Below are 12,883 nucleotides of genomic sequence, written 5' to 3' on the forward strand. Positions count from 1 at the left end.
CCTAACTGTATTTCCCATTGGGGTGCACCAATCCTTACCATCCCTTAAGGAAATCAGCAACACGTGGTGACACCCTGAAGGGGTCCGGGGGACCTAGTGTACTGTTGGGGCTGGACCAAACCAACAGCAGTGAATAGTACAGTAAGCAGGATTCCCCCACCCAATTAGACGATCCTTGAGGGTCCTATCACCTTGAGAACAGCTTGTCTTTGAAAAACTCTACAAAAATAAAGGGCTTTCGAGAGCTGACAACACATAATTTTAATGATAAATATACTAGTGTTGGTTCCTGGAGGCGTCATTTTATATGCATGTGTACATAGACAGGTAAACAGAACTATACATCACCTCACCAGTGTGATCGATATCTCCAGGGTTTTATTACCCATATAACTTAGTATAAATACCTCCCTGCAGATTCTCTATAATCATACACTACAACACAGCTTGACATCATGTCTGGAATTGCCTCTAAGATCGCCCAAGACAGGGCCAAGGCTGACGGTCTTGGCTCCTTCAACAACCCACTGAAGTTTGCGGGTCAAGACTTTGAGAAACTGAAGGCAGAATGCTTGGCCTCTGGCACTTTATTTGAAGATCCAGAATTTCCCGCTGCTCCGGCCTCATTGAGCGGTAAACCATCTAGTCCAGATTCAGATAAAGGGCCCGCGTGGAAGAGACCCTTGGTAAGAACTTGTTCAAGATTAACATCTTTGTATATTTTGCTCTATTTAAAGGGGACAGTAAGAAAAAACATGTTGACTATATTGTTATAGAACAATATGACTTGCAGACTTTAAAAAAACAGTGCAGTGACTTAGAGGGGAGGATAGGAGTGGTAGTGGTGTTGCTGGTATTTGTCGCAGTCCTTACAGTGACTGGATCCTTCTCCCTCACTCCCAGGGATGGCACAGTGGTGAGAGTTAGAGATGAGCGAATTTTTAAAAAATTTGATTTGGACGGTTGGCTGAATTTTCCAAAAAGATTCCATTCGATACGAATTTATTTGTGACGAGTCGAATTAAATAAGTATCAGCTATTTCCTGGCTGCAGAGAGCCTGTATGTTGGTGTAGAACACTGTGCATTGCATAAACATACATAAGTAGTCCGCTGTGGTGGTGAAACAGTTACTTTGCGTCTGTATGGCAGGCAGTTGACAGGCGGCACTCTTAGAATCACTCCATATTTAGTCACTTGCAGGGCCAAAACTGACCGAATAACTCAAGTGAGACCTCATTTGGAGTATTGTGCTCAGTACTGGAAACCATATCTCCAGAAGGATATTGATACTTTGGAGAGAGTTCAGAGAAGAGCTACTAAACTGGTACATGGATTGCAGGATAAAACTTACCAGGAAAGATTAAAGGACCTTAACATGTATAGCTTGGAAGAAAGACGAGACAGAGGGGATATGATAAAAACTTTTAAATACATAAAGGGAATCAACAAGGTAAAAGAGGAGAGAATATTTAAAAGAAGAAAAACTGCTACAAGAGGACATCGTTTTAAATTAGAGGGGCAAAGGTTTAAAAGTATTATCAGGAAGTATTACTTTACTGAGAGAATAGTGGATGCATGGAATAGCCTTCCTGCAGAAGTGGTAGCTGCAAATACAGTGAAGGAGTTTAGCCATGCATGGGAAAGGCATAAGGCCATCCTTCATATAAGATAGGGCCAGGGGCTATTCATAGTATTCAGTATATTGGGCAGACTAGATGGGCCAAATGGTTCTTATCTGCGGACACATTCTATGTTTCTATGTTTCAAACTTAACCTTATAGGTCAATGTTAGCATCAAGTATAAAGAACCATGAAGTGGCCCAAGATTGTACTATGGAGTGAAAGAGCGCACTCCTTTTACACCGTCGTCAGCTGATTCCAAATAGATTACTACAGAACCTGTTCTGTTACATGCTGAAAGTGCCCCCATGACAGAGTGGAGAGGGTGTCAACAGTAAGTTTGTGTTGACGTCACTGTTTATTTTGCCCTTCTTTCGATCCATCGCAACAACACCCAAAAATGGATCCCGTCTTTTGAGCATCCGCCTTCACATGGTCAGCATTTGGTCAGTAATCCATCAGTTTTGCTAAGGCCAGATCAGAAGTGGATCCAGATCAGAAGAAGGGCAAAATCAACATTGTGGTCAGTCACAGAGTGGTGAGGGTGGCAAACGTATGAGGACTCAACAGAGTGGTCCAGAGTAGGGAGGGTGGCAACTGCATGAGGAGTCAACACAGTTGCCCAGTTACAGAGTGGTGAGGAGGCAACTGCATGAGGAGTCAACACAATGGCCCAGTCACAGAGTGGTGAGGTGCCAACCGCATGAGGAGTCAACACAGTGGCTCAGTTACATTATGGCGAGGGTGGCCACCGCATGTGGAGTCAACATAGTGGTCAGTCATAGAGTGGTGATGGTGGCAACTGCATGAGAAATCAACATAGTGGTCAGTCACAGAGTGGTGAGGGTGTCAAACGCATGAGCAGTCAATGCAGTGCCCAGTCACAGGTGGGGGGGCATCAGCAGTGTCAATAACAGCACAAAATGGTTGGTGACAGTAGGAGAACATGGCAACAGAGGCAGCAGGTGTGTGGCATCAGGCGGGTGGCAGCATCAGAATAGTGAGTGAAGCGGGTGGCCAGAAGAAACGGGTCTCTTTTCACAAAGTTTGTGTGTGGCACCCAGAATGATCTAGTCTGATGCATCAGTAACTGGCGTGTGGAAATCCTGGCTGATCGAGTTGATTCATCTTCATCTTCACAAAAGGTCAGTCTCTTCACATTTTGGGTGGAAAGGTGAGTACTCCTTGGGGTAACTAAGCCCCCAGCTGCACTAAACACCCAATCTGATGCCACACTGCTGGCCAGGCAGGAAAGATTGTCCAAGGCAAACTCTACCAGTTGCAGCCACAAATCAAGTTTGGCTGCCCAGAAGTCCAGGGGATCTTGGATATGGGGTGGCAGTGCGCAGTCCAAGTGTAAGCGGTGTACCGGGGTGGGCTCCCCAGAATACAGCGAAGTCACAGACAAGAAAAGCGACACTGACACCAGCTTTATATGCAGGAACAGAAACTTTACTTTAACAATAGTGAAAACACAACAATATAAATATGCACAGACTAAGTTATACCCCAGGCCCACAGTCACCGTCCCTGTCCGAGGGACAGGCCTAGCCCGATGGCGCACACAGCAAAGCCTGCAAGTCTTGCCGTGCCGCTAAAGAGGACACACCTAGCCGGTGGCGGACGCAGCAGAGCCTGCAAGTCAAATACTGCGCCGCAGTCCAGTACAGTAAGGCCTAGCAAAACATATAACCCTATCTATCTAACTACTATAAGGCCTAGGCTAGTCTCTGTTACTTCAGGCACCATACAGTAGAATACAATCAGTAACCAGATGTACTGACCTGCATCCTATAGTTATCAGGGTTGCGTTCTGACTCTCTTAGGGACCGGCTCCCATAGGCGATGACTCTCTCCTGTCCATCCTGGACTTGGGACAATACGGCCCCCAGACCATGTAGGCTTTCATCAGTATACAGCAGGAATGGGGTATCAAACCGCGCGTAAGCCAGGATCGGGGCATTGGTCAGCGCCTCTTTCACCGCTTCAAAGGCCTCTTGTTGCCGGGGCCCCCAGTCGATGGGGCGTTTCTTCGGGCCCCCAGCCGTGCCTCTTAGCAACTCATTTAACGGGCCCACCAGATGAGCGAATTTGGGGATAAACCTCCTGTAGTAGCCGGCCAGTCCCACGAACGCCCGTACCTCCCGTAGCGTACTTGGTCGGGGCCACTTTTGAACAGCCTCCACCTTGCTGGGGGCCGGTTTTACCCCCTCCTGGGTGACCACATGTCCTAAGTACTCTATCTGCTGTCAGAACAGCTGGCATTTTTTTTGGCTTGATCTTGAGCCCATGGTCTTGTAGCCGTCCCAAGACTTGTCGCAGCTTCTGGAGGTGATCTTCAAAGGAAGCCCCGAACACTACTATGTCATCCAGGTATATCTATACTGATTCGAAGTTGAGGTCCCCCAGACAGTGTTCCATCAATCGCTGGAATGTCCCCGGAGCATTGGAGAGGCCGAAGGGTATCCGGGTGAACTCGTAGAGTCCCATAGGTAGAATGAAGTCCGTCTTGGCTTTGTCCTTCTTGGCCACCGTCACCTGCCAGTACCCATTAGCCAGGTCAAGAGTTGAGAAGAACTTTGCTTGGCTTAGGGCTGATAATGACTCCTCAATCCGCGGAAGGGGGTAGGCATCCCGGACAGTCTGAGCATTCAGCTTCCGATAATCCACGCAGAACTGGAGACTCCCGTCTTTCTTCCGCACCAAGACTACCGGAGCAGCCCACGGACTTTGACTCTCCTGGATCACTCGGTTCTCCAACATGCTGGCCACCATATCTTTCACCTCCTGATACATCTTAGGTGGGATCTGCCAGTAACGTTCCCTGATCGGTTGGGATTTCATGTTCAATAGCAGTAGCACACCCAAAGTCCTCATCATGTCTTCAGAAGGCCTCCTGAAATTCCCAGAGGGTGTCTTCCAGCAGCTTTTGTTCCCCCGGGGTCAGGGTTCTGCAGTCCACCCCCATACGGGCCATGATCACTCGACCGTTCCACTCGGCTGTCAGGGTTTCCCTTGAATGGATCTCCACGGCATAGGTCCAGGCTGATCTCCTATCCGGCTGCAGCGTGAAGCCCCTTCATCGAGCAATACCCCCTTCGGACACATAAACTTTGGCCAGCAGGGTGTTTGCGGGGACGGTTAACTCGCAGTCCTCAACATTTCAGCAGCGTATAGGCACACATCCGTCCTTCACAACGGCGAGGGCCCGAGCTACCAGTGGGCGAATCTGCGGTTCTTCTTGATAAGCGGGTTCGATTAGGACCTCCAGTCCATTCAATCATCGTCCAGCCCCCACTGGCAGCATCAATATTCGCTCTTGTCGAGGTGGGATCTTCAGCGGGGTCCTCCGGAGCACCCTCACATCTCCAATGGCCCGACCGGACAGGTTACTCTTTTGCAAGCTACAGCTCCTCACCATCTGTTGTAAGTAGTTCGGCCCTTCCTTGGCATAGAGTTGATGGTCTAAGTCTCTCAGTATATTCATGCCCAGGGTCACGTCCATTCCTTTCCGGGACGAATGGTACACCAGCACGACCCCTTTCTTGCGGATGTCTTGCCCAAACAGTCGGACCCGCATCCAGACTATCCCTCGGACATCCATCTCTCTATTATCGGCAGCCGTCAGCCTGATGACGCTCCCGTCTTCGGGCTCCATCATATGCCCGAAGTGCCTCTCGAAGAACTCCAGAGGCATTAGGGTACACTCTGACCCTGTATCAACTAGGCAGCAGACCTTTCGGCCTTCCAACTCGGCTTCTAATACGGGGCTGCTGGCATACAAGTCACGTACTTCACGCAGAGGGCTTAACTTCCGGTGCACCGCCGCAGGACGCCCAGCTACTGCAGCGGTCAGAAGTTTAACGTCGGCTCAGACGCTACCTGTTCTTGGCACTCTCTGGCCATATGGCCGTACTTTCAGCAAGCCCCTCTTCTGACCGCCTCCCTCACCGGGGTTGTTCTGGGTGGAGTGGCACGAGGTGCAGGGACCATTTCCGGATGCTGGGATGGTTCTGCCTTCATCTAGGACACTTCCAGCTGAAGCTCTTTCAATTCCACCCGCAGGGCCTGGACCACATCTTTTAAATACCCTTGTAACATGCGTGCTATTCACCACTCTTGCTGCCGCAGGTATGGGCTCTTCCTCTCTCTCTAAGTAGTCGGCTAAGTAGACACTGTAGAATGTTATATCGGCCATTGTTCTGGTCATCTCTTGTAATTTATCTTGTAAGAATTTATTGGAGAGCCCCACTATGAACTGATCTCGTAGAAGCCGATCCACCTCCCGGAAGGCGCCCATGGCCTCAGGGTCTCGTCGTTGTATCTCATTCAGCGTCTCCTGTAGAGCATTGGAATATTGCATCAGGGTCTCGCCCTCTCGCTGGGGTCGGTTAAAGAAGTGATTCCGTAACTGTACCACTTTGGCCCGCCCCCCTTTGGCTCTCTCTAGCAGGGAGAATATCTTTTCTAGGGTATCTCTCTCGGAGCCAGGCCTTACCATCACTGTCTGCCTGACGTCACCCTCTAGGGCTCCCAACGCAACCTCGGCCCGCAGTTCGGGGGTCAGGTTATACATTTTAACCGCACTTCGCACCCTTTCAGTCCAGTCCTGCAATGTCATGTTTCTACCGTCATACTTTGGCAGATGACGCAGCAGTGCCCCTACAGGGATGTATCCTACTGGGGTAGCCATATTGTTGGAGGCAAGCTGGACTTGCGCCTGTGCACCCTGGGCTGGGTCCTGATCTGGCACCAATGGCGCCGGGGGACGATCTCCCGCCGCGCTCCCGTCCATAACGGTCGCTGTATCCTGCCGACTACGCCAAGTTGTAAGCCGTGTACCGGGGTGGGCTCCCCAGGATACAGCGAAGTCACAGACAATAAAAACGACACTGACACCGGCTTTATATGTAAGAACAGAAACTTTACTTTAACAATAGCGAAAACACAACAATATAAATATACTCAGACTAAGTTATACCCCAGGCCCACAGTCACCATCCCTGTCCGAGGGACAGGCCTAGCCCGATGGCGCACACAGCAGAGCCTGCAAGTTGTGCCGTGCCGCTAAAGAGGACACACCTAGCCGGTGGTGGACGCAGCAGAGCCTGCAAGTCAAATACTGCGCCCCAGTCCAGTACGGTAAGGCCTAGCAAAACATATAACCCTAACTATCTAACTACTATAAGGCCTAGGCTAGTCTCTGTTACTTCAGGGACCACACAGTAGAATACAATCAGTAACCAGATGTACTGACCTGCGTCCGTTCTGGGCCCGAGGATGCCGCTTACCCGGGATGGCCACCAACCTCTCTACAACTGTGCGGCCTTCCTTGATAATAAGACTTCTGCCCACACGCTGTACACTGTCTTCCTGGAGCAATCTCTCTTTCAAAGAGCCGGATCCAGTAAGGGGACAACAGCTAATCTCTTTCCTCTGCATGTCCATTCATTCCCGGACATCCGCAAGCCAGGATGGAATCGGATTCAGTCTCTCAAAGAACATTGCTTCCACCATGTCAGATCAGCACTTCCTGGTTTTCAGAAGCAGCTAGCATGAGTCATCATCTGCTTTGCATATGCAGATCCCAGAGTGTGCAGACTGTGCTGCAAAACAGTGGCCTCTAGTGCCCAGAATGCCAAATGACAGCTCCAATACAATTTAAAGAGGACCTTTCACCGATTATTACACTATGAACAAACTATACAGACATGTAGAGCGGCGTCCGGGGATCTCACTGCACTTACTATTATCCCCGGGTGCCGCTCCGTTCTCCTGCTATGCCCTCCGGTATCTCCGTTCCCTAAGTTATGGTAGGCGGAGTCTTCCCTTGTTCTTCTGTAGCGCTGGCCAATCGCATTGCAGAGCTCACAGCCTGGGAGAAAATAACCTCCCAGGCTGTGAGTTCTGCGCTGCGATTGGCCAGCGCTAGAGCAGAACAAGGGCAGACTCCACCTACCATAACTTAGTGATTGGAATCTCCGCCTACTATACCTTAGTGAGCGGAGATACCGGAGGGCATAGCAGGAGAACGGAGCGGCACCCGGGGATAATAGTAAGTGCAGTGAGATCCCCGGGCGCCACTCTACATGTCTGTATAGTTAGTTCATAGTGTAATAATCAGTGAAAGGTCCTTTTTAAACATAAACATTTACAGGCAGAGTTTATGCACAATCTCACACAAGTATGCCACCACCTGCTGGTTCAGATTCTGCTCCATGTCTTGCTGCTGCTAGTGGGTGGTTTCTTCAGTAGGCAGGTGAAGAAAAGTGCTCATTAGAGACTCCAAACTTAAGTTGCTGCTGATGGAGCCGGTGCTGCTTCTGCCCCCCCCCACCCCCCTCCAGCAGTCATGGCAGTGAAGCATGAGCGCAGAGGGCCCCCCCGTTCAGATCTCCGTGAGGATGGGCGATGGCGCACATAGGCAGCTGCCAACTGACTACATAGGATGTCTTGATAGTAGTTGAGTTTATCCTCACTCTCAGTTGGTGGGAAAAAGGTGACCATTTTGGAGCAGTAGTGGAGAGACAGTAGTCATCCCTCTGCCGAATGGTGATAATACGGCTGTCACTACGCACGCAACTCAGTATGCATCTAGCCTTTTGCGCAAGGGACTCCCTGTTTCTATTTCCACCGCATACAGCCACGATGTGTTGGGGTCATTTGCCTGGTCTTCCTCATCGCCCACTAGCTCCTCCTGCTCCTCTCCTGTCACATGTGCAGATAAAAACACCCATTTCTGTATACATTGCTTGTGCGTGAATGTCCTCCTCTAGTTCAGCCCCCACAGGGCTCAGGTGGCTGTGAGATGTAGACCCCACGTCTCCTGTCCCCTGTCCAGCCAGATTTATCAGCATCTGCTCCAGGACATTAAGCAGTGGAATGACATTGTTCATCATGTAGTCCTGGCGACTGACAAATAAAGTGGCCTTCTCAAAGAACCTGAGCAAACAGCAGGTGTTACGCATGAGCTGCCATTTGTTAACATCGAAGTTACACAGGGGAATTCTCCTGTCCTTCGGCATTATCAAGAAATCGTTTACGGCCTTCCTCTGCTCATATATTTAGTCCAACATGTGGAGGGTGGAGTTCCAACGGGTGGAAACGTCACATATCATTCTGCCTTTGCAGCTCAAGGAGGATGTGCTTTGCAGTTTAAGAGTGGGTAAAGTGCATGCACAGTTTCCTAGCCATTTTCAGGATGTTGTCCAGGCAAACCAGGTGCAGAATAGTGTGACACCACTATGCTCTGCACGGTTGGTATGCTTGCAACGTGCCAGTCTGCAGGGGTAGGACACGTGAGGTGCATGGTGGGCCGTAATGTACATACAGTTCATCGGTTACTCACGGTTTAGCAGACGCCTCCCTGGGCCAGCAGTGCAGTGAAGGGGAGAACAGCACTGGATTCTCCGGGGCACACTCGGTTGCAGGGGACACCAGCCAGGTGGTGGCTGAGGTGCCCTTGATGGTGAATAGTTGTTGAGTGCCTGGGTGGCTGGGCCCCTGGTTTGAATAATGTTGTGACGACAGCACCTTTATGGTCAGGGCCGGCTCCAGGTTCATGTGGGCCCTTGGGCGATAAATCCCAGTGGGCCCCCATGAGGCATTTTTTTACATTGACATGTCCCCCTGTGGCTCCTACACGGTATAATGACCCCCAGTGGCCCCTATACAGTATAATGACTACTAGTGGCCCTTCACACAGTATAATGACTACTAGTGGCCCTTCACACAGTATAATGAACCCCCAATTCCCCCCCCCCCTGTATAATGACCACCTGTGGCCCTGCATTCAGAATAATAACCCCCAGTCGCCCCCATTTAGAATAATGACCCCCAGTAGCCCCCACACTGGGGGAATACTGTATGGAGGGGGCTCTGGGGGTCATTATACTGAATGTAGGGTCATTGGTGATCATTATACTAAATGGGGGACACTGGGGGTCATTATACTATGTAAAGGGCCCTCACAGTATAATGACCCCACAGTGACCCTCCATTCAGAATAATGACCCCTAGTCGCCCCCACACTGGGGGTTATACTGTATGAGGGGGCACGAGGGGTTATTATATTTAATGGGGGCTCTGGTGGTCATTATGCTAAATGGAGGGTCAATGGGGATCATTATACTAAATGGGGGGGCACTGGGAGTCATTATACTGTGTAAGGGGCCCTCACAGTGTGATGAATGACCCCCCAGTGGCCCCCTCACATACCTATCATTGCAGGGGAGCCGGCGGTCCTGTCATTCACTAACCGCAGCTCCCTGCGCTCCTTCTCTCCTCCGGCCCGCTGCAGCAGTGAGCCAGGCCTGGAGGAGAGAAGGAGATGTGCAGTGATGGAGCTAGAACTGACTGGGGCCCACAGCGAAATTTAGTACGCCCCCCTCCCCCCAATGTGTGTTCACATTACGTTTTTACTATCGGTTTGATGTATACAAATGTGCAGCACTCCACGTTTTTGTATCCTGCAGAGTCAAGTAAAAAATGCATACGTTAACGTATATGTTTTTTTACCATGGAACTGTATGGTGAACGGACGCCACTGTACGGCATCAGTCTGAGGCATCTGTTAATGCATACATTTTTGGTATACATTAAATGGATGGAAAAAATAGGATGTGAACCCAGCCCTAGTGTCAGAATAAGGCTACTTTCACACTTGCGGCAGAGAGATCTGGCAAGCAGTTCCGTCGCCGGAACTGCCTGCCGGATCAGGCAAAATGTATGCTAACTGATGGCATTAGTAAGACTGATCAGGATCCTGATCAGTCTTAAAAATGCCTGATCAGTCGAAAAAATGCATTGAAATGCCGGATCCGTCTTTCCGGTGTCATCCGGCAAAAACGGATCCAGCATTTATTTTTTCACCTTTTTTTCAGTCTGCGCATGCGCATACCGGAAGGACGGATCCGGCATTCCGGTATTCTGAATGCCGTATCCGGCACTAATACATTCCTATGGGAAAAAATGCCGGATCCGGCATTCAGGCAAGCCTTCAGTTTTTTTTAGCCGGAGATAAAACCGTAGCATGCTACGGTTTTCTCTTTTGCCTGATCAGTCAAAAAGACTGAACTGAAGACATCCTGATGCAAACTGAACGGATTAGGGCTCTTTCACACTTGCGTTCTTTTCTTCCGGCATAGAGTTCCGTCGTCGGGGCTCTATGCCGGAAGAATCCTGATCAGGATTATCCTAATGCATTCTGAATGGAGAGAAATCCGTTCAGGATGCATCAGGATGTCTTCAGTTCCGGAACGGAACGTTTTTTGGCCGGAGAAAATACCGCAGCATGCTGCGCTTTTTGCTCCGGCCAAAAATCCTGAACACTTGCCGCAAGGCCAGATCCGGGATTAATGCCCATTGAAAGGCATTGATCCGGATCCGGCCTTAAGCTAAACGTCGTTTCGGCGCATTGCCGGATCCGACGTTTAGCTTTTTCTGAATGGTTACCATGGCTGCCGGGACGCTAAAGTCCTGGCAGCCATGGTAAAGTGTAGGGGGGAGCAGTATACTTACCGTCCGTGCGGCTCCCCGGGCGCTCCAGAGTGACGTCAGGGCGCCCCACGCACATGGATGACGTGATCACATGGCACGTCATCCATGCGCATGGGGCGCTCTGACGTCATTCTGGAGCGCCCCGGGAGCCGCACGGACTGTAAGTATACCGCTCCCCCGCTCCCCACTACTACTATGGCAGCCAGGACTTTAATAGCGTCCTGGGGGCCATAGTAACACTGAACGCATTTTGAAGACGGATGCGTCTTCAAATGCTTTCAGTTCACTTGCGTTTTTCCGGATCCGACGTGTAATTCCGGCAAGTGGAGTACACGCCGGATCCGGACAACGCAAGTGTGAAAGAGGCCTTACTCTCCATTCAGAATGCATGGGGATATGCCTGATCAGTTCTTTTCCGGTATAGAGCCCCTGTGACGGAACTCTATGCTGGAAAAGAACAACACAAGTGTGAAAGTACCCTAAGCACCAGTACACAGCGGAGCAGCGTGGCGGAGAGGGGAGGCCGCCATGTACTGACAGAGCGCTACCTGGTCCTGGTGGTCAGGGGTGAGGACTGTGCTTCCCAAGGATCATTTTCTACTGGGAAATACATGGCATAGTATAGTACACTAAAATCTATATAATATAAAGATATTAACCCTACCCCCGAATAATAATACAATTAGGGGGTCATTTATCATATAGAAATACGTCTATGTTAGGCGTATATCTGACACAGATTGTGGCGCAAAGGTCCTTAACACCGCAATCTGTATCTTTTCCCGCTCATGCCAGGTCTAAAAAAAGTGGTGTGGGCAGGGAAGGGGATACAGTTCTGGCCATCCAGTTATTGGATACCACCGCCATATAGTGATAACACCGCCATATAGTGATAACACCGCCATATAGTGATAACACCGCCATACAGTGACCGGATAAAAGGGTATAAGAGGGCACAGTACAGGGAATGACTATGGGCGCTGCACAGGGTGTGGTAGGAGGGCACAATGCAGGGTATAAAGGGGCACAGTACGGGGTGGGGGGCACAGTCACATGACCCTGTCACGTTAGAAGGTCCTTATGGTGAATGCGGTTCAGATGCCACCATAATGAGAGGCAGAGGAGTGAGACAGGGGCCCGGGGCCCTGGATGGACAGGAGGGGTGGACACAGCAAGTAGGTGGAAGGGGCTCTGAGGGGGATTCATACAAGTAGTGGCAGGAGGTCTGTGCAGGGCAGCAATAGGAGAAAGGAGGGTGGGACAGGAGCTCTGGATACATGAGGGAGGAAAGGAGACAGCAGGGGCTCCATGAGGATGAGATAGGACAGGATATGGGGGGGGGGGGCAGGTGTCATGGAGACAATCAGCTTAATAAAACAGTAAAACAACTAAATAGAATGAAGCAGCAGCAGATGGAAGAGTCCCCCCCTTTCCTTCTGTCCCACAGACAAGAGACAGTCACAGTGCAGACTCACTCACAGACTGTCTCCACACTTCTCTGCTCCAGCTCCAGCCGTGCGGTCTCTCTCCAGTCTCCTCAGGCAGCGTGTGTCCTGTGTAGAGGGGGGCGTGTCCTGTGTAGAGGGGGTGTGTCCTGAGTCTCTGCAGCTCAGAGGGCCCACCAGAGGGGTACTGCGTATGTGAAATGACAGCAGTGAGAGCTCCCATCTGTATTGATGGAAGTGCTCATAGCAGCTCAGTGGGCCCCCCCAGGAGCATTGGGCCCCGGCACTTGCCCGGGGATGCCGGGTTATGACGCCGGCC

General features: G+C 50.6%; 1 protein-coding gene across 1 annotated transcript in view; it reads left to right on the forward strand.

The window, feature by feature from the left end:
• The first annotated feature begins 444 nt into the window (after positions 1 to 444).
• The window catches only part of LOC120999594 (calpain-8-like), a 105,925-nt gene continuing 93,486 nt past the window's right edge, over positions 445 to 12,883 (forward strand). The window contains exon 1 of the mRNA XM_040430551.1: positions 445 to 686. Coding sequence (XP_040286485.1) covers positions 456 to 686 — 231 coding nt within the window. The 5' untranslated portion in view covers positions 445 to 455. The remainder of the gene's footprint in view (positions 687 to 12,883) is intronic.

The sequence above is a fragment of the Bufo bufo genome, chromosome 4 (assembly GCF_905171765.1).
Source record: "Bufo bufo chromosome 4, aBufBuf1.1, whole genome shotgun sequence".
NCBI classification, from domain to species: Eukaryota; Metazoa; Chordata; class Amphibia; order Anura; family Bufonidae; genus Bufo; species Bufo bufo.